Source organism: Bos taurus, chromosome 9 (assembly GCF_002263795.3).
Source record: "Bos taurus isolate L1 Dominette 01449 registration number 42190680 breed Hereford chromosome 9, ARS-UCD2.0, whole genome shotgun sequence".
Classification (NCBI taxonomy): domain Eukaryota; kingdom Metazoa; phylum Chordata; class Mammalia; order Artiodactyla; family Bovidae; genus Bos; species Bos taurus.
The window spans coordinates 13,316,830-13,339,907 of record NC_037336.1 but is presented as its reverse complement, the minus strand read 5'-3'; the positions used below and the strand labels follow the sequence as shown (position 1 = coordinate 13,339,907).

General features: G+C 39.2%; 1 protein-coding gene across 1 annotated transcript in view; it reads right to left on the bottom strand.

Annotated features, from left to right (window-relative positions):
- Positions 1 to 3,326: 3,326 nt before the first annotated feature.
- Positions 3,327 to 23,078, bottom strand: part of CD109 (CD109 molecule) — a 134,699-nt gene continuing 114,947 nt past the window's right edge. Inside the window, exons 25-33 of the mRNA XM_024996919.2 lie at positions 22,194 to 22,422; positions 20,773 to 20,938; positions 18,900 to 19,090; positions 17,601 to 17,756; positions 15,473 to 15,538; positions 13,023 to 13,165; positions 7,844 to 7,991; positions 5,765 to 5,867; positions 3,327 to 3,825 (exon numbers count right to left, since the gene is read on the bottom strand). Coding sequence (XP_024852687.1) covers positions 3,650 to 3,825; positions 5,765 to 5,867; positions 7,844 to 7,991; positions 13,023 to 13,165; positions 15,473 to 15,538; positions 17,601 to 17,756; positions 18,900 to 19,090; positions 20,773 to 20,938; positions 22,194 to 22,422 — 1,378 coding nt within the window. The 3' untranslated portion in view covers positions 3,327 to 3,649. The remainder of the gene's footprint in view (positions 3,826 to 5,764; positions 5,868 to 7,843; positions 7,992 to 13,022; positions 13,166 to 15,472; positions 15,539 to 17,600; positions 17,757 to 18,899; positions 19,091 to 20,772; positions 20,939 to 22,193; positions 22,423 to 23,078) is intronic.

Genomic DNA, 23,078 nt, shown 5'->3' with positions numbered 1-23,078 from the left:
TATTAAACTTTAATAAAGCCAATTAGAAGTGAGGTTATTACAAAAAACTCCAGATTACATGCTGGAAGACTAATAAAATGGCTCCTTTAAAGAATGATAAAGAAAAATCATAGCTCCAATTTTTAAAACTGGATAGTCAGAAATGTTGAATGATATCAAAATGAATGATATCAAAATAATTGAATTGGATCAAAATAATCAAAATAAAGATTACTAGCATTCTGTTGCCAGAATATTTGTAACTAAATTTAACATAAAAAGTAATTATGGTTAAATATAACCTTTTTAAAAAAATCATTACACTCAGGCTCAAAAAATGGAAGCAGGGAGACTTATGCTATGTACAATTCTGAAAATTCCCACATGTAGAATATAGCACTGCATACGTAAGGAACAAAATGTTAGGCAATAAGCATATATCTGGATTTTAACACAATGTTCCACAGATTAAATATAACCAAAATACTAAACCAAATTTATTGTTAGAGTATTTTTTAAAACATTAAGTATAACAGGACAATACAATAAAAGGAATCTTTTCACTGACCCAACATATTTTAATGGGTTTTAATTACTTTTTTAGAATTATAACTAAAGGCAGTAACATGCTGAAACCAAATATACTAGCGTTGATCTGTCCTTGAATTTATGTGGCTACTAGTTATTCCCAACATTCCGTGTCTGGAACCCCTGGCCAGTCAAAACTGGAAGTGACATATGCTGGTGTCTTAATAATGAGGTTCCCACTCAGCAGGAAAGAAGGAGAGACTTCAGATTTATATCAGTGAATGAAACTGAGGGCACTGGAGAAGTTTCAGGAAAGTAAAAGGCAAAACAAGGTTTTTAGTATTGTTACTCATAGCATGTGCAGAAAAGAGTGAATGACGCCAGTTCCTGCTACTACTGCTCTCCTTTAACCCAGACGCCTGCGGCTTTTTTGGACCCTCTTCATCCCAGCCCGGCTGTCACAGAGCCTGCCTCCAAGAGGCATCCCCACTGCCTGCACACCTCCAACCACGGACCACTCTCTCCCCCACTCCGTCCGCTCCTGCTCTTCCTCCTCAATCCCATCCTCCACCTCACTTTCAATACGTTTTAATACATCTGTAATGAATTTTTAATACATTAAAATATTAGTTACAAAGTGAGTGTTTAACCTGAAACTCTGAAATAATTCACAAAAAAATATAGGATTTCTAGTTTTTAAATGAGGAAATACATTTTTTAAAAGCTACACCGTTTTCCATTCTTGTGTTCCCTAAGATTCTATACTTGAAGTCTGGTATGAACAGTATATAAGCTACAGAATAGAAAGCTGTTGATGGGTAGTCAGAGTTTCTCTAGGCAGCAGGGCTGGGGAAGCGGGATCCTTTGCCAACCCTCCTCCAAGTTCATTTTAAGATATTTTCACCTCCAAAGAAGTCCTAACATATAAAAGCCAAAAATCCCACACAGGGAGGTCCAAACCCAAGTGTCTTTTTCAGATCAGACTGTTTCAAAGGGGTAACACAACTAAAAACTTTTCCCCACTTGAAAGTATATACAAGAAAATTATATATTTGTTATTTAACTGCTCTCTCTCCATAGACCACCCTCTGAGGATCTATCTTCTACATTCAGAATTTAAGCTTTGAAAACCTGAATATTAGTAATTCCTACCTTTGTGTCCAAAATATCCATAAGCAATCCATGAATATCCACTCCACTGTAATTTCTTTAAAGTCACTAAAATAAAAACATTCTTTCCAAAATTCACTTTAAAATATATTATTTATATATTTTAATTTTGGATTTATTTTTAAACAGCTGAAAATAGTATAACGCAGCTTCTTTGGAGCCCATGATAATTACATTTCTACATCCCCTTGAGATAAATGCTGAGTTCAGGAGTAAAAATTAAACCACTTTTTGGATTTAGTAAAAGATCTTTACATTTTTTGATGTATCTAAAATATTTCAATATTTTTCAAATGGAAAGAAGAAACAAAGAAGAGAACGAAAGGAAAAATAAAAAAAAAAAGAAAGAGGTGAGAAAAGAGGACAAACAGGAAAGGGAGAAGAAAGGAATCTTTCTTTAAAACTTCACTCACATTAATGAGTATTATTCTTCTGTACCATGTAACCAATGAGCCAGATGCTCAAAATTCAAGAATCTTCTGTAAGGTTCAGAGCAAGCATTAGATGTCAGTGTACAGCTGGTGGTCTGATGCTCAGATACCTGAATCTAGAAGGTTCCACAGGACCCTGGCCAACAGTGTACAGTACTTCACATCTCTCTGACCCCCATCAAACCCCAGCTTCCTTCCCAGACAACAGGGAGGTCAGTCTGCTGCATCTCATACAGGATTCAGTTGTGTCCCCCTGGTGGCTCAGATGGTAAAGAATCCACCTGCAAAGCAGGAGACCTGGGTTCAAGCCCTCGGTTGGGAAAATCCCCGGGAGAAGGGAATGGCTACCCACTCCAGCATTCTTGGGGAGAATTCCATGGACAGAGGAGCCTGGTGGACTGCAGTCCATGGGGTCGTAAAAAGTCAGACATGACTGAGTGACTAACACTTTCATTTTCCAACTGAGCATTCCCCATGACTCACATGTGTCTCCTGGTCTAGGATCTTGTCCAAGTCCCATAAGGCACATGTGGCAATGCTCTGTGACCCTCAGCCAGAACAAAGCCTGCATGTGGGGCTGGAGGCTGGGTACACAGAGATCACCCAGGGCTCCTCTGATCACTTTTCAGTGACCTCAACCTCTGAGCCATGGGCAGCACAGTAAAGACCAGTCTCTCTGCTTCTCTCCAGAGGGAAAACAGGCAAAAACCAAGGGATGGGGTATGTGACTACATCTAGAGTGGAACAATATCATTTTCCTTAAAAAAAAAAAAATCACCACCTCCATCCTAAAGAAAAACACTACATCTGATCAAGAAAGATGTACTGAGACCATGGGCTTCCCAGGGGGCACTAGTGGGAAAGAACCTGTCTGCCAACGCAGGAGACATGGGTTCAATCCCTGGGTGGGGAAGATCCTCTGGAGGAGGGCATGGCAACCCACTCCAGTATTCTTGCCTGGAGAATCCCATGGACAGAGGAGCCTGGTGGGTTCACAGGATCAAAAAGAGTCGCACAGGACTGAAGCGACTTAGCACAGCAGAGCACAGCACTGAGACCGCTGGGGTGGGTGGGGTGGGCAGGGGTTTGGGGCAGATACAGAAGGGAAGGAACAAGCTCTTCCCTTGAGCTTGTTTCACCATTTAAAGCAGAGACTGACATATAGCAGTGCTTAAGAAACCAGGCTCATTTCCTCTAGAAAAAATGAAAAGAATCATCTAAAATAATGCATTTATTCTGGAGAAAACAACACCTCCAAAAAAATCCTAAAAGATTTTAAGAGGAGGAAATAAAAGAATACAGCTGCAATAATTCTTATTTTTTTGTCCCACACAGAAGTCAGGGGGGAAAAGCCATCTATGCAGCTACACATAAAAGGACCCGTTGTTATTAATACATCTCCCCCACTTCCACCCCTCTCCCAACTCATAAAAAGAAAAACATTGATTTTCCAAACAGAGGTAATATCTGATTATGAAGACAAGACAGTCGCATGTGGCTTTTGGAAATGCTAATGTTTCATGGAGTCTTTAGGAAACAAATCACGGCCAACGCTGCAGGAACAGAAGCGCGAGGCAGAGGAGGAGGAGGCCGGCGGTCAGGCGCGGGAGGTGGGCCGCGGCCGCGAGGTCGCAGGGGCCGCAGGCGAGCGCGTCCCCGCAGAGGTCACAGGAGGTCAGCTGCGCTCTGGAGTTGTAGCTTCTCACGGCTCGCCGCCCTGTTCAAAGAGGCAGACGTCGCTTTAGGTGCCCTCTGCGTTTAGAAACAGGTAATCTGCCAAAACTTAAGAGCCTTTCGATACACTTTTCTGAGTTTTCTGTTCTTCACGTAATTTTATTTTTCTTTACAAGAAAAACAGCAAAACTGCTCACAAGGAGCCCAAACTGCGAAGCAAGTCCAAGAGAGAAACAGTGCTTTGAAGTCCTGTTTCGGTACCACCAGCAGCTGGCCGGCATTAAAAGAGAAAAAAACAGACCCTAGCTGCACAGCTCAGTCAAGCGCAACCTGAAACCCTTCCAGGAAAGGGAAAGGCTGTACCTTGAGGATGTTTTAACCTCCTTGAGACTTCTTTTTTGGATGACATTTTCTATGCCTTCAAGTAAAGTTCTAATCATTAGAACTACTGAAGAGAAATATATTTACGTGGACTTTATTTTAAAATGCAAAAATATGAAAAGAACTCTGTGTCATGTCTCGTTTCAGTGTCTTAAAATGTTAAGCACATAGTCTCTAAAACTACTGAACTTGAGTAAATTTTATAGTACAAGCTAATATTTTAAAAAACTAGATAAAGCACCAATAGCATTATAATAAACTTACTATAAAGCATAAATGATTTTTATTTTCACAGTTTTTAAGAAACTATTTTCAAATTCCTTCATGGTTTTTCATTGTTTTAAATTTAATAAATATGCTTTCTGACTCTAGGGTTTTTCAGAATGGGTTTTATTATCCTGATCTTACCCACGTTTTCATTTTAAATGCCCCCCAATACATAAGTCATTTTCCACAAAAAAACTTTACGGAGATTGAATCTTTTTTGCTTCTTAAATGTTTAAAATGTTCTCCATATACCTGAGAAATATCAATTGGAGAATCTTTCAACTAGGTTATTAAAGAAGAAATTTAGATAAATTCGTTATTTTGTCACTGAGTCTCTACCTGAGTCTTTCATCCTTTCACCAGGAAAAAAAAAAAAAATGCATCAGTTTGTTTCCAAAATGTCCCACAAGAACTGGGTGAATGCTCTACCTCAACTCCAACAGGAAGCAAAAGATGAGAGGAACTGGCTTGTTGACTTACGAGGAGAGCAAGGTGGTGCCACCCCTTGAATAACCTGCAAAGACTCCCAACCATGCGGACAGGTTCCTCGTACTCTAAGTGTAATTATCTACAATTGCCTGGGACATGAAAATGTTCACGATTCTCATGCATTCTGATGATTCTGAGCCACTCGGAGTGCTTAGCTTACTCAGGATGAATGTGATTACAAGCAGAAACGTTAGCCTGCAGGTCTCACACTGACAAAAAGTCACTCCCTGACTGAATGCAGATTTGTCCTGATCAGATCTCTACTTTCACATTCTAAAGTTCTAATGCTTTATAAAGTAAAAGTTACCAATAAAATCAAAGAAGCTCAAGTTATTTTTCAGACTATATTTTTCTTGAAATGATAAAAAAAAAACCTGTTATAATAAATACATTTTAGCAAAACAATCTCCCTCAGTGAAGAAACAGCTAAACCCCACTGAGGTTTGCCAACACGGATGGTGTTCACGTTCTCTCCTGAAGAAGTCTTGTTTTAAAACCAGAACCAGATGGAGTGGGTGCTTGGAACAAGAGAACCTTGGAAACTGAACATAACTAGACTCTCTGTGTCAGTTTTTTTATTTTTAACTGTGAGTTGAAAACCTAAAATATTATGAGCAAAAACATCATTTTAATATATGCAAAGTGCTATCTTGTGATTACATTTTTATATTTTAATTATCCATTGTTTTCATTTAAATGGAAAGCTCACCTCCTGCTGCACCACCTCCTTCACACCCCAACTACACCCTCCCCCACAAAGCTAATTCAATAGCTGGTCACTTTGAATGAATGAATGAATGGCTGGCTTAACTCCTAAAGTACTGGGAACTCCAGAACACACTTACTTGGTTCATAGTAGTCCACTATGGACACTGAAGCATCTTGTGTATTTGACACTCTAAAGCTTCTCACAGCAGGAATATCAACACAAAACTGGGTTTCATTCACCTTGAAAAATACAGAAGACTTTTAAAGAGGTGGCAGACTGTGTTCATGATAAAAGACATTTCTTTCTCTTATCATTTATCAAACAGTTATAGAAATTAGCATTTAGGGAGCATTTCTACACACCCAGTACTATGGTAAGCACTTTACATAAATCACATCATTTGTTTGTAAAACAATCTTTGCATGATCAGTATGGTTCTTACTTCCATTTTACTGAAACAGATACTGAGAATTAGAGTGGTTAAGAATGCAGGAGCCCAGGGTGCATGCCCCGGCCTTGGTGCTTCACCAAAAACCCTCTCTCAGTCTTGCACCCCATTCTGGTTGCTGCTACTGACTCACCCCAGTCCCCTTCTCTGGAGAATCACCCTCAGCTCATAGAAGCCACCTCATCCACTAAGTGAAGTAACCTCAGAGTCAGGGTGGCATAGCCCCCAACCAGTAAGGTACAAAAGGCCAGCCTCTTTGCTTCCAGGAAAGATACTTAATGCCAATCTGGCAAAAAATACTAGTTAAGGAATCTGAAATTAATACATTCCTTCAAACATTTCATTCCATACCAATTAGCAGGTAGTGAAAAGTCAATCAGTAAAAATGTAATGGACACTAAAAATAACCATTAACAAGAACATCACAGACATAGGACAAACTCCAAACATAATTACATTATTAAATATATAAACATTAAATGCATTTTTCAAACTCTAAATTAGGCCCATGACTGTCAAGCAGTATTTAATATATGGAAATTACTGAACAGCAAAGAGACTTTGAATTTGTTTTAACAGCTTTATAACCAAAGTGGTTTTTGAAGTCTTAAAACAATTAGAATATTTAGGAACTAGCTTTTTAAAAGCAGAATCACTGCTAAAGCAATATAATTCTGATTCACACTTTGCAAAACTGGAATAAGAAACATATGTATTCCCCCTTCGTAACATTAAATCCTAAGAACACTTAAAACTCAATTTCAACTCCACATATAAATTTCATGTAGATGTCAGAAGAATAAACTTTCATGGCAGCAGTTTTGAGACATAACAAGTAGAGTCTTGAATTCCACACTTATCTTTCTCACAATATTTTATGCACCTTATTCCTGAATCCATAATTTTCATACAGGAATGGGAAGAGTACATGAAAATTATATAATTATATTATATAATGATTTTCTATAAAGACCAAACCTCTGAGAATATTCTATGATTCAAGCAGCTAACTTTTCAGTGCAGGAATGTTAATCCTTTGGGATGTATTAAATGCTTTTTCTTTCATGAAAGCACCCTGCACTGGGTCTTCACTGCTGCTGTGGGCTTTCTCTAGCTGTAGCGAGCAGGGGCTCCTCTCCAGTTGTGGTCTGCAGTTCTCGTTGCAGTGGTTTCTCTTGTTGCGGAGCATCAACTCTGGATGCTCAAGCTTCTCTCCGGTTGCAGCTTGTGGGCTCTAGAACGTGGGCTCAGGAACTGTGGTATATACTGCCCCGTGGCATGTGGGACCCTAGTTCCAGACCAGGGATGGAACCTGGGTCCCTTGCATTGGCAGGAGGATTCTTAACCACTGAACCACCAGGGAAGTCCCTAATGAGCGTTTTAAAACATGTAATTAAAGCTTTCACCATCAGCAGCATTTAAATAGGTATGTTCAGCAATTCCTTGAAGCACAGGAGTTCTCTATTTGAGATCTGGACTATATTGTGGAAAACATATCACAACAATTTCTGGGTTGAACATCTGGTATGAAATAATTTCATTATCAAGACTTTCATTAGGCTCATCATTAATAGTAATTCTCTTTAATTTTATAATAATGTCTTGTTAGTGTTGACAATAGATGGTTGCCATGTGAAAGTCACTCAGGGACACCAAAAGCCAAAATAATGACATAAAGAAAACGTATAAAGTAAAGGTTCTTCTGAATACAGTAAAGAGTGGTGCTGTCAGTGGTTATGGGGGTGAAACTTAGGTTTCATAACTTACAGAGTCTAAGTAGAGGTTGAGTTTGCCATGGTCATGTTCTACTTTTTTCAGAGTATCACTCAGGGGAATGGCATCTGAGGACACAGTAAAACCACTGAGCAGGTTGACTTCCATAAGGGCCATGCCGCTTCTGGCTGGGCCCAGAAACCTAAATCAAGGATGACAGGAAGGACAAAAACCCTTTAGGAAAAACCTACAGCTGATGGCAAACTATCTTCATATAGAAACTAAAACTGCCAAGTGTTATTCCAAATATTTATTGTTTTGTTGAAATAAGTTACTGTAGAAAACTGTAAAAAGATAACCCTTTCTTTACAGGTCTGAAATTCCTATAACTTTCAACCATGTGAGGAAGAGAACAGTGGGTCCACCTGTCAGCCAGCATGAAATGCCTACAACACAGCCGGCTTGGGCCCTGGGCTGTAATGAGGGCAACCTTTGCCCCTTCAGCAGGCAACTCTGTTTTCCAATGGTTGATTCCAAACCACATTGCATTTTTCATTTTCTCCAAAGTTGACGGCACTAACCTCCCCGGCTCAAGGCTAGGAACTGAAAAAGAGGCATCACTTGACCAGTTAGCAGGAGATGGCGGCCAAGTCTTCAACAACCTTTTCTTCATCCGGTTTTAGAAAAAGAAGACCCAGTAGGGAAGGTCCTTCCCTTTCTTCTCCCACATACTTGGTGCAAATTTTGTATTTTCTTTGGTCGCCTTGGGAGAATGACAAGCCTGGGAAAGTTTTATTACACTGCTTGTTTTCTAACCCTGCTGTACACATTGTGAGCATCAAAGCATCTGGGCACCAACAACGTTTTGTCTCCTTTAAAATAAATATTTTTCTAAAAAAGACTAGGTGGCAAGAGCTTTTACTTTGGATCTGAAGGAGCCCAATGTCATTATGGAAAGGAGTTTGTCTCCAAGATGGAAGTCTCAGCATCGTTCAGTTAAGTTCCTGTTGTCCTTTAAATGGCAAAAGCAAGAAGGGCCAGTAGAAAATCTTGCTTTTCAAAGCAGCAAACCGATGCCTGCCAAACATGACTGATTGAAAAGCCATACAGAACAAGTGCCGACTGTGGCTGGCTGGCAACCCAGGCAGTCAAAACCATCTGCTGGTAATGTGCTCAAGAAGAGATGCTGTTGAAAACCAATATGGGCATTAAAATTGGAAGGCTTTTAGAGACGAGAAAAACAGCCAACCTGCCTAGATTCAACAACTGCAGTGTATCATCAGAAGTGCCTTAGCTGACCTGGTCTTTCCACCAGCCAGGGGCAGAACTTGTTAAACTGCCATGCCACAGAGAAACCCCGTCTGAGGTGAGTAAGAGCTTGGACCTTACTGACGAGAATAAAGTGCCTGAAACACCAGTTTTTCTTTTTATAAAGTGTCACTGAAAGAATTCATTTAGAATGCTATTTGTATTTCATGGCAGATTTTTCTCAGAAGACTAGTTGCAGCGTCTAAATCCTTTTTATAAAGCCCCCAACCCTGATTAAAACACTTACCTTCTCCAGATCCTCCACACACACACACACACACACACACACACACACAAAAGATATAGATGTCCTCTACATAGCAAAGTTTGTTGCCCATCTGACTCCTGATGCTGGAATAATGATCCTGCATTTTTACCTGAGCCCCTTATAGTGAAGCCCCATCATGGTCTGAATCTCAGTTTCACTTCTGTCTTCACCTGACCTCCCTAAGAGGTAAAATCCATCTCATTGCCCCATAAGAGCAATTTGCCCTTTTCAAAACTAGAATTTTATTGACTTGCTCTAACAGCTCTTTGAAGGAAACCACCCTCCTCAGGAAAGCTCTTTTCTTGTCATTTTAGCAAAGCTGTATTGTAACTAACCTTAAACCAGGCACCCCCAGGTTCTGCTCACTTCTGACCCAAGCACACTTCCCAAATCTTTTGATCACACAGTATCTTGCCCAACCTGTTGGTTCTTTCCATAGATCAAAGGAGTACAAATGAAGAATAAAGAATTAACAGATGGCCAGATCTCTTCCCTAGCTTCCCCTTTAGTAACCTCATGAACAAACTGTGTGAACAAGACAGAACCTAGAGGAGGATCGTAAGAAGTCGACAAGCCTGCATGCAGGGCAAGGTGGTGATGGCTCTGACTCCCATCTCAATGACTGACTGAGACTGTTTTCCCAGTTTCCCTTTAAAAACCATTACTACTGAGCAGAATCCTCGGAGCTGGTCTCAGGACATGAGTCCATCTTCTCCCCAGACTGCCAGTTTTTCTTAATAAAGCATCTTTCCTTTCGACCAGCAACTGTCTCTTGGGTATTGATTTCTAAACAGCCAGCAGCCAAACCTGAGTTCAGTAACATTGTTTTCAGGAATCATTTTTATTAATTTTTGTCTCCTCTTTCAAATGTGAAGATAAGGCTGTATCATTTTGGCTAACCTTAATATTCCAAATCCTGACACTACATAATGGAAACTGAGCCAATATTTACTGAGTGAATTAATGACTAAAGGACTGAATGAGAAAAGCAGGGATAATAATAGCACCAACTTTATAGAATAACTCTAAGGACTAAATGAGTTGCATGTGCAAGTCATGGTGCAATCCCTAGCATGTAAGTTTGTAATAAATGCAGATACTGTGCTGTGCTTAGTCTCTCAGTTGTGTCCTACTCTTTGAGACACCATGGATACCAGCCTGCCAGGATCCTCTGTCCACGGGGATTCTCCAAGCAAGAATACTGGAGTGGGTTGCCATGCCCTCCTCCAGGGGATCTTCCCAACCCAGGGATCGAACCCAGGTCTCCCACATTGCAGGCGGATTCTTTACTGTCTGAGCTACTGGGGAAGCCCAAATGCAGGTGGGTGTTGTTTAAATAATAATAATAACTTGATGTTGTTATTCTGGAACAGAGCCCAGTTTCAATTTTAGTGAAGTGTAACGGGAGTCCTACTTTCTCAGCTAAAAAGGAAGCCACCGCAGAGATTCTGATATCCCCGTGCTGCTGGTTCAAAATGCCCAAATAGGTGAGGAAGGGGGTAAACACATGTGGCAATTTATACTAACATCAGGAACAAGGAGACCCAAGATAGTAGAAATGGTAGCAGTAATGAAGAAGACTGGGTTCAGGCAATGGCTAAGAAGACTGACCACCTGGAGGAACACCTAGAGATGACCTTAGGAGGACCTGGAGATTCAGTATCACATCAGTGACATCCAGCCCACCAAGAGTCCAAGGTCAATCAGATGCTATAGTAAGTAAGTGTTACCCCTTCAGTCAAGTCTGACTCTTTGCAACCCCATGGACAACTCCTGCCAGGCTCCTCTGTCCATATAATTCTCCAGGCAAGGGTACTGAATTCAGTAGCCATTCCCTTCTCCAGGGGATCTTCCTGACCCAGTGATGAAACCCGGGTCTCCTGCATTGCAGGCAGATTCTTTACTGTCCGAGCCACCAGGAAAGCCCAATCAGACACTATGGGATATTTAAAAAGGGCAGGCAGCAGCTCGTCAAGATCAGTGCATAACAGAGTAACACCCAGCTTAACCATAGTAGATAGACAAAGAAGAAACTATAAAGTCTCTTGATTCGAGAACTTTCTGAAGGAGTTGCTCTCAAACTGCTGTATGCATCAGAATAAGCAAGAAGGCTGAAGGTGGCTTCATAGACCCTGAATCTGTGAAGTCAGTAGTCTTGAAGTGGATACTTTTTGCTTAACAAGATCCTCAGATGCTCTGATAGAGAAGGAAATGGCAACCCACTCCAGAATTCTTGCCTGGAGGATCCCAGGGACGGGGGAGCCTGGTGGGCTGCCGTCTGTGGGGTCACACAGAGTCAGACACGACTGAAGTGACTTAGCAGCAGCAGCAACAGATGCTCTGGACACAGACCAAATTTAATAGTCACTTTATTAAATGCTCCCAGAAGCTGTAAGTGCCTAAATATCCAATGCAAAGATCGTCTAAATCAGAATTATTTCACTGTGTCTAAAAAAACTAGGCTCTTCATTGAACTTGCATACTTTTATGAAGTTCTGAGTTAAGTGCATAATACAAAAAGTTAAATGCGAACCTGGAATAATTGCTTAACGGAAAAATGACCAAGAAAAAGAAATAATCTATTTTGGAGTATTAATCATGATTCATTAAGGTTTTTGAATGGAAACAGTGGCAGACTTTATTTTCTTGGGCTCCAAAATCACTGCAGATGGTGACTACAGCCACAAAATTAAAAGACGCTTGCTCCTTGGAAGGAAAGCTATGACAAATCTAAATAGCATATTAAAGCAGCAATATCACTTTGCCAACAAAGATCCATATAGTCAAAGCTATGGTTTTTCCAGTAGTCATGTACAGATGTGACAGTTGGACCATAAAGAAGGCTGAGTGCCGAAGACCTGATGCTTTTGAACTATGGTGCTGGAGAAGACTCTTGAGGGTCCCTTGGACAGCAAAGCAATCAAACCAGTCAATCCTAAAGGAAGTAAACCTGAATATTCATTGGAAGAACTGATGCTGAAGCTGAAGCTCCAATACTTTGGCTACCTGATGCGAAGATCCAACTCACTGGAAAAGACCCTGATGCTGGGAAGAATTGAAGGCAGGAAGAGACAGAGGATGAGATGGTTGGACAATATCACCGATTCAATGGACATGAGTTTGAGCAAACTCCAGGAGCTGGTGATGGACAGGGAAGCCTGGTGTGCTTCAGTCCATGGGTTCGAAAAGAATCAGACATAATTGAGCAACTAAACGACAATTAAAGTTTTTATAAATTAAACCTGAGTTTTATTAAACTTTTCTATTAAAGCTTATTATAAATACAAGAAAAAATTGCAAGTATTGATAATTTTGGCATGTGGAGAAAGGCTTAAATACAATTAGCATTCTAGTTTGTAATCAGAAGTGTACTGTGTAACTGAAATCTTTGCTAAATATAACTCCTTATAGAGATAACTATATAGTTATATAGTTAAATATATAAATAGTCATATGCTGCTGCTAAGTCACTTCAGTCATGTCTGACTCTTTGTGACCCCATGGACTGTAGCCCACCAGGCTCCTCTGTCCATGGAATTCTCCAAGCAAGAATACTGGAGTGGGTTGCCATTTCCTTCTCCATAAATAGTCATATATATTTAATTAAATATTCAAATCTATTTTTTAAGAAGAAAGAAGGGGAACTTAGATACCAACCTTGTGCACACATTCAAATCCAAGTGATTGACATCATCTTTATTATCTTTTACAGCAACATCTAGGTCAAATGATTCCTGATCTTGGATAGATCTTCGGCTTTTAGAAGATCTGGAATTTTTCACATTATAAATAACATTAAGCTGCAATAAGTAACAAAGAAGCATAAGTAATAAGTCATTAGCAATAAACTGGTTTAATTATATATTCTAAAAATTAAGTAATGATTCTCTGGGATAAACTCAACTGAATTTGTAATTTTCAATCTAAAAAAAAGCTTAATTTTACTAGCTAGCAAAGTATCATTATTTACAAATATAATTATAAAAGTTAATAAACAATGATTTTTAAAATTGAGAAAAATTGTTAGGGAATATTCAAAATTTCATAGATCATCGCAGACAATATTCACAGATATTATTTTTTTCAAATACTGTAAAACATTCCCACGAGGGAACAAGCTAAACTACTGCCAAGTTTCTTGAAAGTATCCACTAATTTCTAAGCTCTGTTGCCCAGCTGGAGTCATTGTTCACAAACTGGAACTATTGGTAAGATAAATCAAAGTATCTTTATCCAAAAGCCTTGGTGGAACAGAAACCTATTCAACTGCTAAGGCTTCTTTTTGATCATACAGTGTTTTTCAAAGATGATAAAATAAATAATGGATTTCAAGTCAAGTGGGTCTTTATATTCACGAAATTTGGCAGTTTATTTCCAAAAAACAGCTTTGCTTTTTATCACTCAAAAGGGGTCAACATTACTGCAAACCTGAGAGTCTTCCTTGCCCTCCTTTTTCCAGAGCACTTTCAAAAACATTAACTAAAGGAAATGTCAATACCTATTTCTGGGTACCCAGCTTTTTTGCAATTTTCTTCTCCATTACAAGAAGTACCTATTGGTCCCTACCTTTTGTTTTGTTCGTGTTGATACAGACACACAACTGGTGAACATTCTGACCAGTAGGTACCAAATTTACTGCTGTGTCCTCAGACCTCATATAAAAATCACTTGACTTTATCTATATAGTAATTTATCTATATATTGTTTATCAAGAATGAATTCAAACCAATTTGGTGGTTTAAGTATGTATAATTTTTCAAGCTTATCTAAAATATCCTGTGTATTTACTTTTGGATTTATTATTCACATCAAAAGATAGATTGAGAATGAGTATTTTCACATGGTCTTTGTTGGTAAAGACCAATACAAATTATTCACTCTTTCTTCTTTCTATCCTTTCCATTGAATACTGTTCCCTTTAATTGTTTTTTTTTTCCTGATTAAAAGAAAACATTTACTGTATTTTGAGTATTGTACAAAATAATCTTCATATTATTTTTAAGTTTCCAAATTATACCTGACAATTGTGCCCTAACACAATGCTTAGGGCACAACAGATGCTTGGCAAAAGCATCTGTTCTCTCAACCAGGATAGTTGTACTGGTTTTTGAAAAAGTATCTTTTCTCTGTAACAGTCTTTTTAAAAAACTTTCTCAGGGCTTCCCTGGTGGCTAAGGGGTAAAGAATCAACCTGCCAATGCAGGAGACACAGGTTCAATCCCTGGGTTGGGAAGATCCCCTAGAGAAGGAAATGGCAACCCACTCCAGCGTCCCTGGGAAATCCCACATGGACAGAGGAGCCTGGAGGACTGCAGTCCATGGGGGTCGTAAAAGAGTCGGACATGACTTAGTGACCAAACAACAACTTTCTCAGTAAAGCTGTCAGGGTTTGTTTGGTTTGTTTTTTCCAACCAAGTACATAATACATGAAAATCATGGGGACTTAAAACCATGTTACTCGGATGCAAAATGGATTTTAAGTCCCCATGATTTTCATGTATCATTAAGTAAAATAACTTCCATTCAGTATTTTATATACTACCTCCATTTAACTGTATCCCAGTTACACCATAAAGGGTAGATTTCTTTGAATTTTCTTCCTATAGAGCACTGAACGTATTATGCTCTGATTGTTTTATTTACAATAATATAAAATTTTACATCAAAGGGACACATTTCCTATCTTCAAGTCAATTACTTATAATACTGTTAGATGAATATTAAGAAATGGTAAGTAAAATACTACATCAAGTCACAATAGAAACTCTACCCAGCATTATGTTTGAGCTATATTTTCACAAAAAAAAGGGTGAGAGTTCCCAACAATTCACATGACTCATACTGGAGGATTTTAACCCTCACCTCAAAAAGTATTTAATACTCAAGAAATATTCTTCTGACACATTAAGTCATATAGTTGCTAGTCCACTCACTAGCTAGTAATAGCTCTCATACTTTTTATTAAAGATAGTGATTGATTTTGCTGTCATAGAAATAAACCTTTAATAATTTTGTCATCTAAGTTAAAGATTTACCAGTGCCTCAAACCAAAGAATTATTATAGCAAGTCATATTTAACAAAACAAAAAATAAACATTATTACATACCTGACAAATAGCATATCCAAAACCATTTGCAGAAATATTAACTGTAGTTGGCTGTACTACAGCAAGCTGAATAAAAGTGAGAAAAAAGTAAATAAGGCTAAGTATCCATATCCAGGTCCCCCCAACCAGCACAGACCACTGTTTTCCCTCATCAGGAGTGTGAGCTGTCTGCACGCTAAAGCTCTAACTTTACATGGAAAATACATATAGGAAAGTACAGTAGTAGGAAGGTGCTGCACAGCACAGGGAGCCCAGCTAGGTCTGTGATAACCTAGAGGAGTGAGACTGCTGCAGGGAGAAGCTCAAGAGGGAGGGGATATATGTACACATGCAGCTAATTCACTTTGTTGTACAGCAGAAACTAACAGAGCATTGTAAAGCAATTATACTCCAATAACAGAGTCTCTAAAAATTTTAATGTAAAAAAAGGAATTCTTTTACACAGGTCACTATGAAAGTCAATTTTGATGATGATTAAATAATAATTACTATGACAAAAGTAATACCTTTTATATGTTTTGACAATTAAAAATACTCTTCTGCAAATAATTTCATTGGTATGTAAATATACAAAATTATGGTCAGTGTCTTTAAAAACATTACTAATTTCTGTTCATGGTTTAAATTACCTTCAGACATATGAAAATTAGATAAACAAGAATCCATAAAATAATAATGATTATTAGCAAGTTGTAAGCAAAATGTTATGATCACACATTTCTTTTTCTTTTTTTTTAAACTGAGGAGAACTGATTATTCCATAAAAAAGAACAGATCGCAGGTTGCCTATTTCTTTGTCTAGACAAATCACTTAGATACACATGTGCTGGTTTTAATTAGCATCATGGAAATTAAGCATTCTGTAGCCTGAAATGTTATCATTCAACAAATAAAAACTACATATTCAATAAAGAAAAATACAGTTCAAACAATTACTCTCTATAATGCCTAAACAGACTCTGTGCTTTTTCCTCTATCCTATTTAATCAAAAGCGCACATCAATCAAATTGCTGCTTCATCTTGTGTGTAATAGAAGGCTTCACACAATTATTTTTCAAGTCAATAAAATCCTCCTTCCTTCCCCACTCACCTTACTTCCTCCCACAAATGTTAAACAGTAAATAAGTATTTTCTTTAGACCTGGATCAGGCATGGTAGGAGATTAAAAGCAAGAAGTTGAAAATACAGTCCAGTACTGATACAAGATTAACAAAGTGTATTTGGGGGTATAATTAAAAAAAAAAAAAAAGAACTTTACACAGCCCCACAAGTCAAAAGTTATGGGTAAACCAGATAAGAGGGGTGAAGGCAGAGGAAGTGCACATTAGTGCTATGGAAGCCCTTCTGCAGGGACTGAAGCAAGAAAGATAAGAAACAGAAGCCATCCCTTCCTCCTCAAGCCTCCCTTAGCACCCAAGTCCCTGGCCTTTCTGAGAACACAATGACATGCCATCACTGACCTGAACTAATACACTATTCCTTCCTTTTCCTTTGCTATCACCCCTTCTCCCTCGGGTTCTAGTCCTGAAGTTACTGCTTTCCTCCATTACCCTCAACTTCCTGCAAGGTTAGCCAGGGAATAAAGTTAGGGTCTAGCACAGTCCTCTATCCCACGTTTAAGGAAAAAATTCTACTACTGGTTCTATCAACTCCGAAGAGGAGTGTGGTACAACCAAAAGGATATGGTCTTTGAAACAATGGGTTCAAATTTTATTTCTACTGTTACTAGCAACATGATTGTGGACAAGTTACTTAAACTCCCTTAGCCTCGGTTTTATAATATGTATAGTGGGGATTAAAGTATTTGCTTCTCAGTCTTGGTTTGAAAAGTAAATACAATATAACACACACAAAGAAATCTGGCACAGGGTCTGAAAAGAGTAGGAGCTCAAAGGGTATTCATTCACGTCCCAATACGACAGGACCCATGTTTTCACCTTTTCCAAATCTTTGCAAAGTTCTCATCCCCTTCTCCCTTCCCCCCGCTCAGCAAATTCAACCACAGAAGGGTACTCCTTCCTGTCAGGACAGGGCTCTGGGAAGAAGTCTTTGTTGAAGTCAACAGAAAGGAAATCATCAGCAGAAGGGATCAGCTACACATTCAGATAACCACCCCCTTGTCCACACCTCTGCCGTCTGGAGGAGAAAGCGGTTCTGTGTGTCAATCACAAACTTCACAGGACTCAGTGAACCGGACCCCTCCACAGTCACTTGGATATTTGTCTCTTCTACATTCATTAAAGCTGCAAATTCAGATAGGGCCTTCAAGGCCACAATGGTGTCCTGTTGTGGGGAAAAAAAGGTTTGTGCACATAAGCATACATTAAGGCTTCCAAAGAGTAAATTTCAGTAATGTTTAGGATACCACTATACACTCATCCACCTTTCTTGGGTGAGGAGCTCACCTAGGTCCACCTTTGAATTTGGTTGACCTGGATACAGGAAAGACTCAGAAAACATCTGCTGACTAGAACTGAGATCCTACTGTACCAGATACCACAGGGAACTAATTTATCCTATATGAGTATCAGATATGATGTCTATATCAATGATGGAAAAAAATTAAAATTAATAACTTAAGCCTTTAAAGTTACTAAACCTTTAAACTGCCATGTTATTTTATGAAGTCATGAAAAAAAGGAACCACATATAGTAAATATATATATATTCAATATATATATATCAAACCAGTCATTCCTAAAGGAAATCAACCCTGAACACTCATTGGAAAGACTAATGCTGACACTGAAGCTCCAGTACTCTGGCCAACTGATGTAAAGAGTCAATTCACTGGAAAAGACCCTGATGCTGGGAAAGATTGAAGGCAAAAGGAAAAGAGGGTGGCAGAGGCTGAGATGGTTGGATGGCATCACCGATTCAATGGACATGAACTTGGGCAAACTTCAGCAGATAGTGAGGGACAGGGAGGCCTAGCATGCTGCAGTCCATGGGGTCACAAAAGAGTCAAACACGACTGAGCAACTAAACAACAACATATACATTTAATTTTGTATTTAATTAGTTTTGGGCTTCCCTGCTAGCTCAGCTGGTAAAGAATACGCCTACAATGCAGGAGACCCTGGTTCAATTCCTGGGTCAGGAAGTTCCGCCAGAGAAGGGATAGGCTACCCACTCCAGTATTTTTGGACTTTCCTTGTGGCTCAGATGGTTAAGAATCTGCCTGCAATGCGGGAGACCTGGGTTTGATCCCTGGGTTGGGAAGATCCCGTGGAGGAGGGCATGACAATCCATTCCAGTATTCTTGCCTGGAGAATCCCAATGGATAGAGGAGCTTGGCGGGCTACAATCTATGGGGTTGCAAAGGATCAGGCATGACTAAGCACAGCAGAGCAGAGTTAGTTTTACATATATATAGTTATTTATATAGATAGATAGCTAAAGAAATTGAAAGCGATCATCACTCACCTGGGTAGACGCAAAACCTCCCAAGCTATTTCTCTGCCTGCTTAGCCACCTCATAATCGGAATTCCCTCAGGAACCCGATGCTGCAAGAAATGTGAGAGCAGTGCATAGGCTGCAACTTCAATATCCAGGGAGCTCGGCTGCCAGGATTCAGACAGTCTGGACACCAATGACACCCAGAATTGCAGACCTCCTGCAGGAGAAAAGTAGTAACAGTCTGGCCAATTACAGAAAAATTACACTTGATACCATTGAACATTCCTACACTGGTCCAAGTTCTCCTTGACTAGCATAAAAATACACATATTTCTATACATGTGTATATTTCTGCCAAGCAAATATATGTATAATCACACACACATACAAATAAACATGTCTCTTCTTAAAATTATTAAAATTTATAAATTTTCATCCTTTTCCTATTACTTATACATGAGGACATTTTGATGAAAATATTTTCCCAAGAGAAATTCCATATGTCTGGCTTAAGACTAAACAGCTATAAATTTTTTGAAAAAACCCTAGTATATTCCAGACCATCCCCAAATATTTTCGGACACATTGGAAAGAAACTTATTCTGGGAATCTGCCATTAAGCAGCTCTAACATTCTAGGAAACACTTCTTTTTCCATTATCTGAAAGTTAGTGTTATAAGTTCAAAATCCAAGACCCCAATAAAAAAATGAGAGACCCTGGCCAGCTCAACAATCTTCCTAGAGATGGTCCTGCTAGTCCCCGGGAGAAACATCCTACTTAGTACCCACTCCCCCTTCTCTCAAATATTACCATTTAGATGACGATTACATTTGAGTGGAAGGTAACACAACTACCACTTAGCCAAGCAGAGAAGCAGAAATGTCAAGAACTACTTCAGCCTCTAGGTAATAAATCTTCTAGTCCCCAGCACTGCTAATAGGATTTAACCTAAATTACTGCTAACAACTTGGGTTCGATCCCTGGGTTGGGAAGATCCCCTGGAGGAAGAAACAGCAACCTGCTCCAGCATTCTTGCTCAGGAAATCCCATGGACAGAAGAGCCTGGGAGGGCTACAGTCCAGGGGGTCACCAAAAGTCAGACACGACTGAGGACACATGCACTGCTAATAATAACACAATATTTTTTACAGTCTCAGAAGCCTCTAAAGCACTTTCCATATTTAGCCTGTTTTGAATTCAAAGAGATTCAAAATCAGTCGACATCACCTAAAATTATTTTTGCCCACCCCATCCCCTTCCACCACACACACACACACACACACACACACACACAACTGATCCCTGACTGTAGAGGCCATTTAGAAGTAATAACATGTGTACTTTTTGTCCTATCGTAGCCCACAAGCAGTGCTGTTAAAAAATCATACACACAGCTTGCTAATGGCATTTCTGATATTTGCATTTCTGTTAGCATTTTAATTCACATTTTTGAACACTTGCTACATGGTAAGGCCTGCACATTATCTCATTTAATCCTCACACCAATCCTAAAAGAGGTGTTATTCCCCTCTGACAGATAGGGAACCTGAAGCTCAGAAAGGTAACAGAACCAGAATTTGAGCCCAGGTCTTTCCAAAAACCATAGCCTTAATGATCACTCAAGGCCACAAAACCAGAAATGGCATCAGACAACTCGAAGGGTAACAGACACAAGGCAGAACGTGTCTAAAAAGAAGGAAACACCCAAGGCACGAAACTCTCTAGAAAACATCTTGGGGAGAGCAGCAGCAGGGTGACCATGTCAGCCCATCGTGATTTTACCCGCGTTGCATTTTCATCCCATTCAGATGTTAAGTGTAATCACCTCCATATCTGGTGTACAAAACTTTCTCATATCATGCACACATTTCACAATGCACAGGGGTTACATGCTTTACCTTCTTGTTCTGCTCTCCAAGTCAGCATATCCAAAGCTTCCTTGGCTTTAGGGCTCCTCCCAGATGACAGTGCATAGGTTACAAGTGCCAGGGTGTAATTGTCGGAAATTCCCCTATCAAATTCAGACTCCAAAAAGTTGATAGACTCCTGCACATCAATATTAGGCTGGAAAGAAAAGAATACACATTTTACTATTCAACATAACCTGTCACCACATACATATTTATATAAAAAGTTTTTTCAAACATTCATTCAAAAACAAGTTCAGTGTCTATTAAGCACCTGACTTTGTCTTAGACAGTGGAAATCATCCCTGATCACTGACAATTAAAGATCTGCCATGTATTTTGAAAAAATACCACTTTTCAGGTTCTACAAGCAAACAGGCACCATGCTGTAGAGGGAATAAAAAATAAGAAGTGGTGTTTTTGCCAGTGTTTCTCCCATTGACTATCATGAACTAAGACAAGGACATAAAAGGTATCCTGAGAAAGATACTTCACATATATGATCTAAGGTGCTGAAGCTCTAAATTGAGGGGAAAGGTTATATCCCACATGCCTAGAACTAGGCTAGGAAAACTGCAGGAGCTTAATACTGAGAATGGCTGCTTTTGATCATTTGCAGTCGGCAATAAGCAGTAAAAGGCATCAATCACTGAGACAGCTCTGGAGCAAAATTAAGCTCATTCGCATAACTTTCTGGGCACACCCATCCTCACCCAGACATCCATGCCCACTTAACATGCTTTTTAGTGGGTGTACTTTTTACTGGGGCTTCCCAGGTTAGTAAAGAACCTGCCTGCCAATACAGGAGACATAAGACATGCAGATTCGATCCCTGGGTGGGGAGATCACCTAGAGGAGGGCATAGCAACCCACTCCAGTATTCTTGTCTGAAGAATCCCATGGACAGAGAAGCCTAACGGGTTATAATCCACTGGGTCACAAAGAGCCAGACACGACTGAAGCTACTTAGCACACACGCCTGTACTTTTTACTAAATTAGTAGACATTATAATTGCTCCAGGGTATTTTAGAAATTTAAAAAAAAAAGCCCTTCACAATCTAAGTATGCTAGAACATATTCCCAAATTCTGAAGACTTTTCTGTCCTCTAAAAAATTAATTATCATTATCCAATGATAAAATATGTGTTGACTTATCTTACCAATAACAAGAACACTTAATGTTACCAAGCATTTTTAAAATGCTCTTAGCTTACTCAAAAGAGTGGGTTGATATTTTCATTCTCAGCTGTTGGAATGTGTCCACAAATGCAAAGCAAAACAATATTCCAATTTAAGACTTCAAATGTGATGGAATATTGCAAAATTCTTTACATTTCCAGACATGTATTTGACCCATCAAGACCTACCTTTCTTGTGATTTCCCACCCATTATTTATTAAATATTAAATACCTGATACTTTTTATATCCCAGGAGAGAAGTCACAATATAAGCTGTAAGAGTTACAGGACTTTTATTGCCACCTTGAAGTTCACTGTGGATCACTCTTCCTGGCTCCCAAAATTCACCGTTGGATTTCTGATGTCCTTTGAGCCAGGTATATGTTCTGTGTAACACATTCTGATCAATGTCTATATAAGGATCAGCTTCAAGGAAACATCTTAAAACAAAAGCTGACAACCTTGGTGAAAGGGGGGAAAAATTACATAAAATACACTTTATGAAGTCCTCCAAATTACACCAAGCAAGAAAACACCAACAATAACACTTTTCCCCCATCAAAAGATTCTCCAAAGGGCCAGTCACTGAAGAAGGAGCAGAAGGACAGAAAACAACCAAGAGACAGAAAGTAAACAACTCAGCCAGGCAGTGGGCATAGCTTCCCGTAAGTGCGGCAGGGAAATTCCAGGTCAGCTCACAAAACAGCAGAGTTGGTAAAGAACCTGGAAATCATCTCATCCCACCTCATTATTTTATAGGCTGAGAATCTGAAATTCAGAGAGGGTTAAATAAATTGTCCAAGGTTATTCACCTGTGGACTGTTCTGGGTATTTACCTAGGAAGATCTCATTGCACGTTTGGTTCAACCCCAAAGCAATGGAAGAAGTATGTTTAATCCACAATCAAACTGTAGTACTTTTAAGTAGAGCAAATGGATATTTCTATCCTACAGGACAGGAATCGGCAAATTACAGTCTGTGGGCCAATACTGTCTGGGCCAAATAATACAGCCTGCCGTCTCCTTATATGTACCTCTTCCCACCCCTACCCTCCACCTAAAATGGCTTTTTTTTTTTAAGGAAAAAGGAAGAGAGGGTGTAGGGAAGAAGAAAAAAC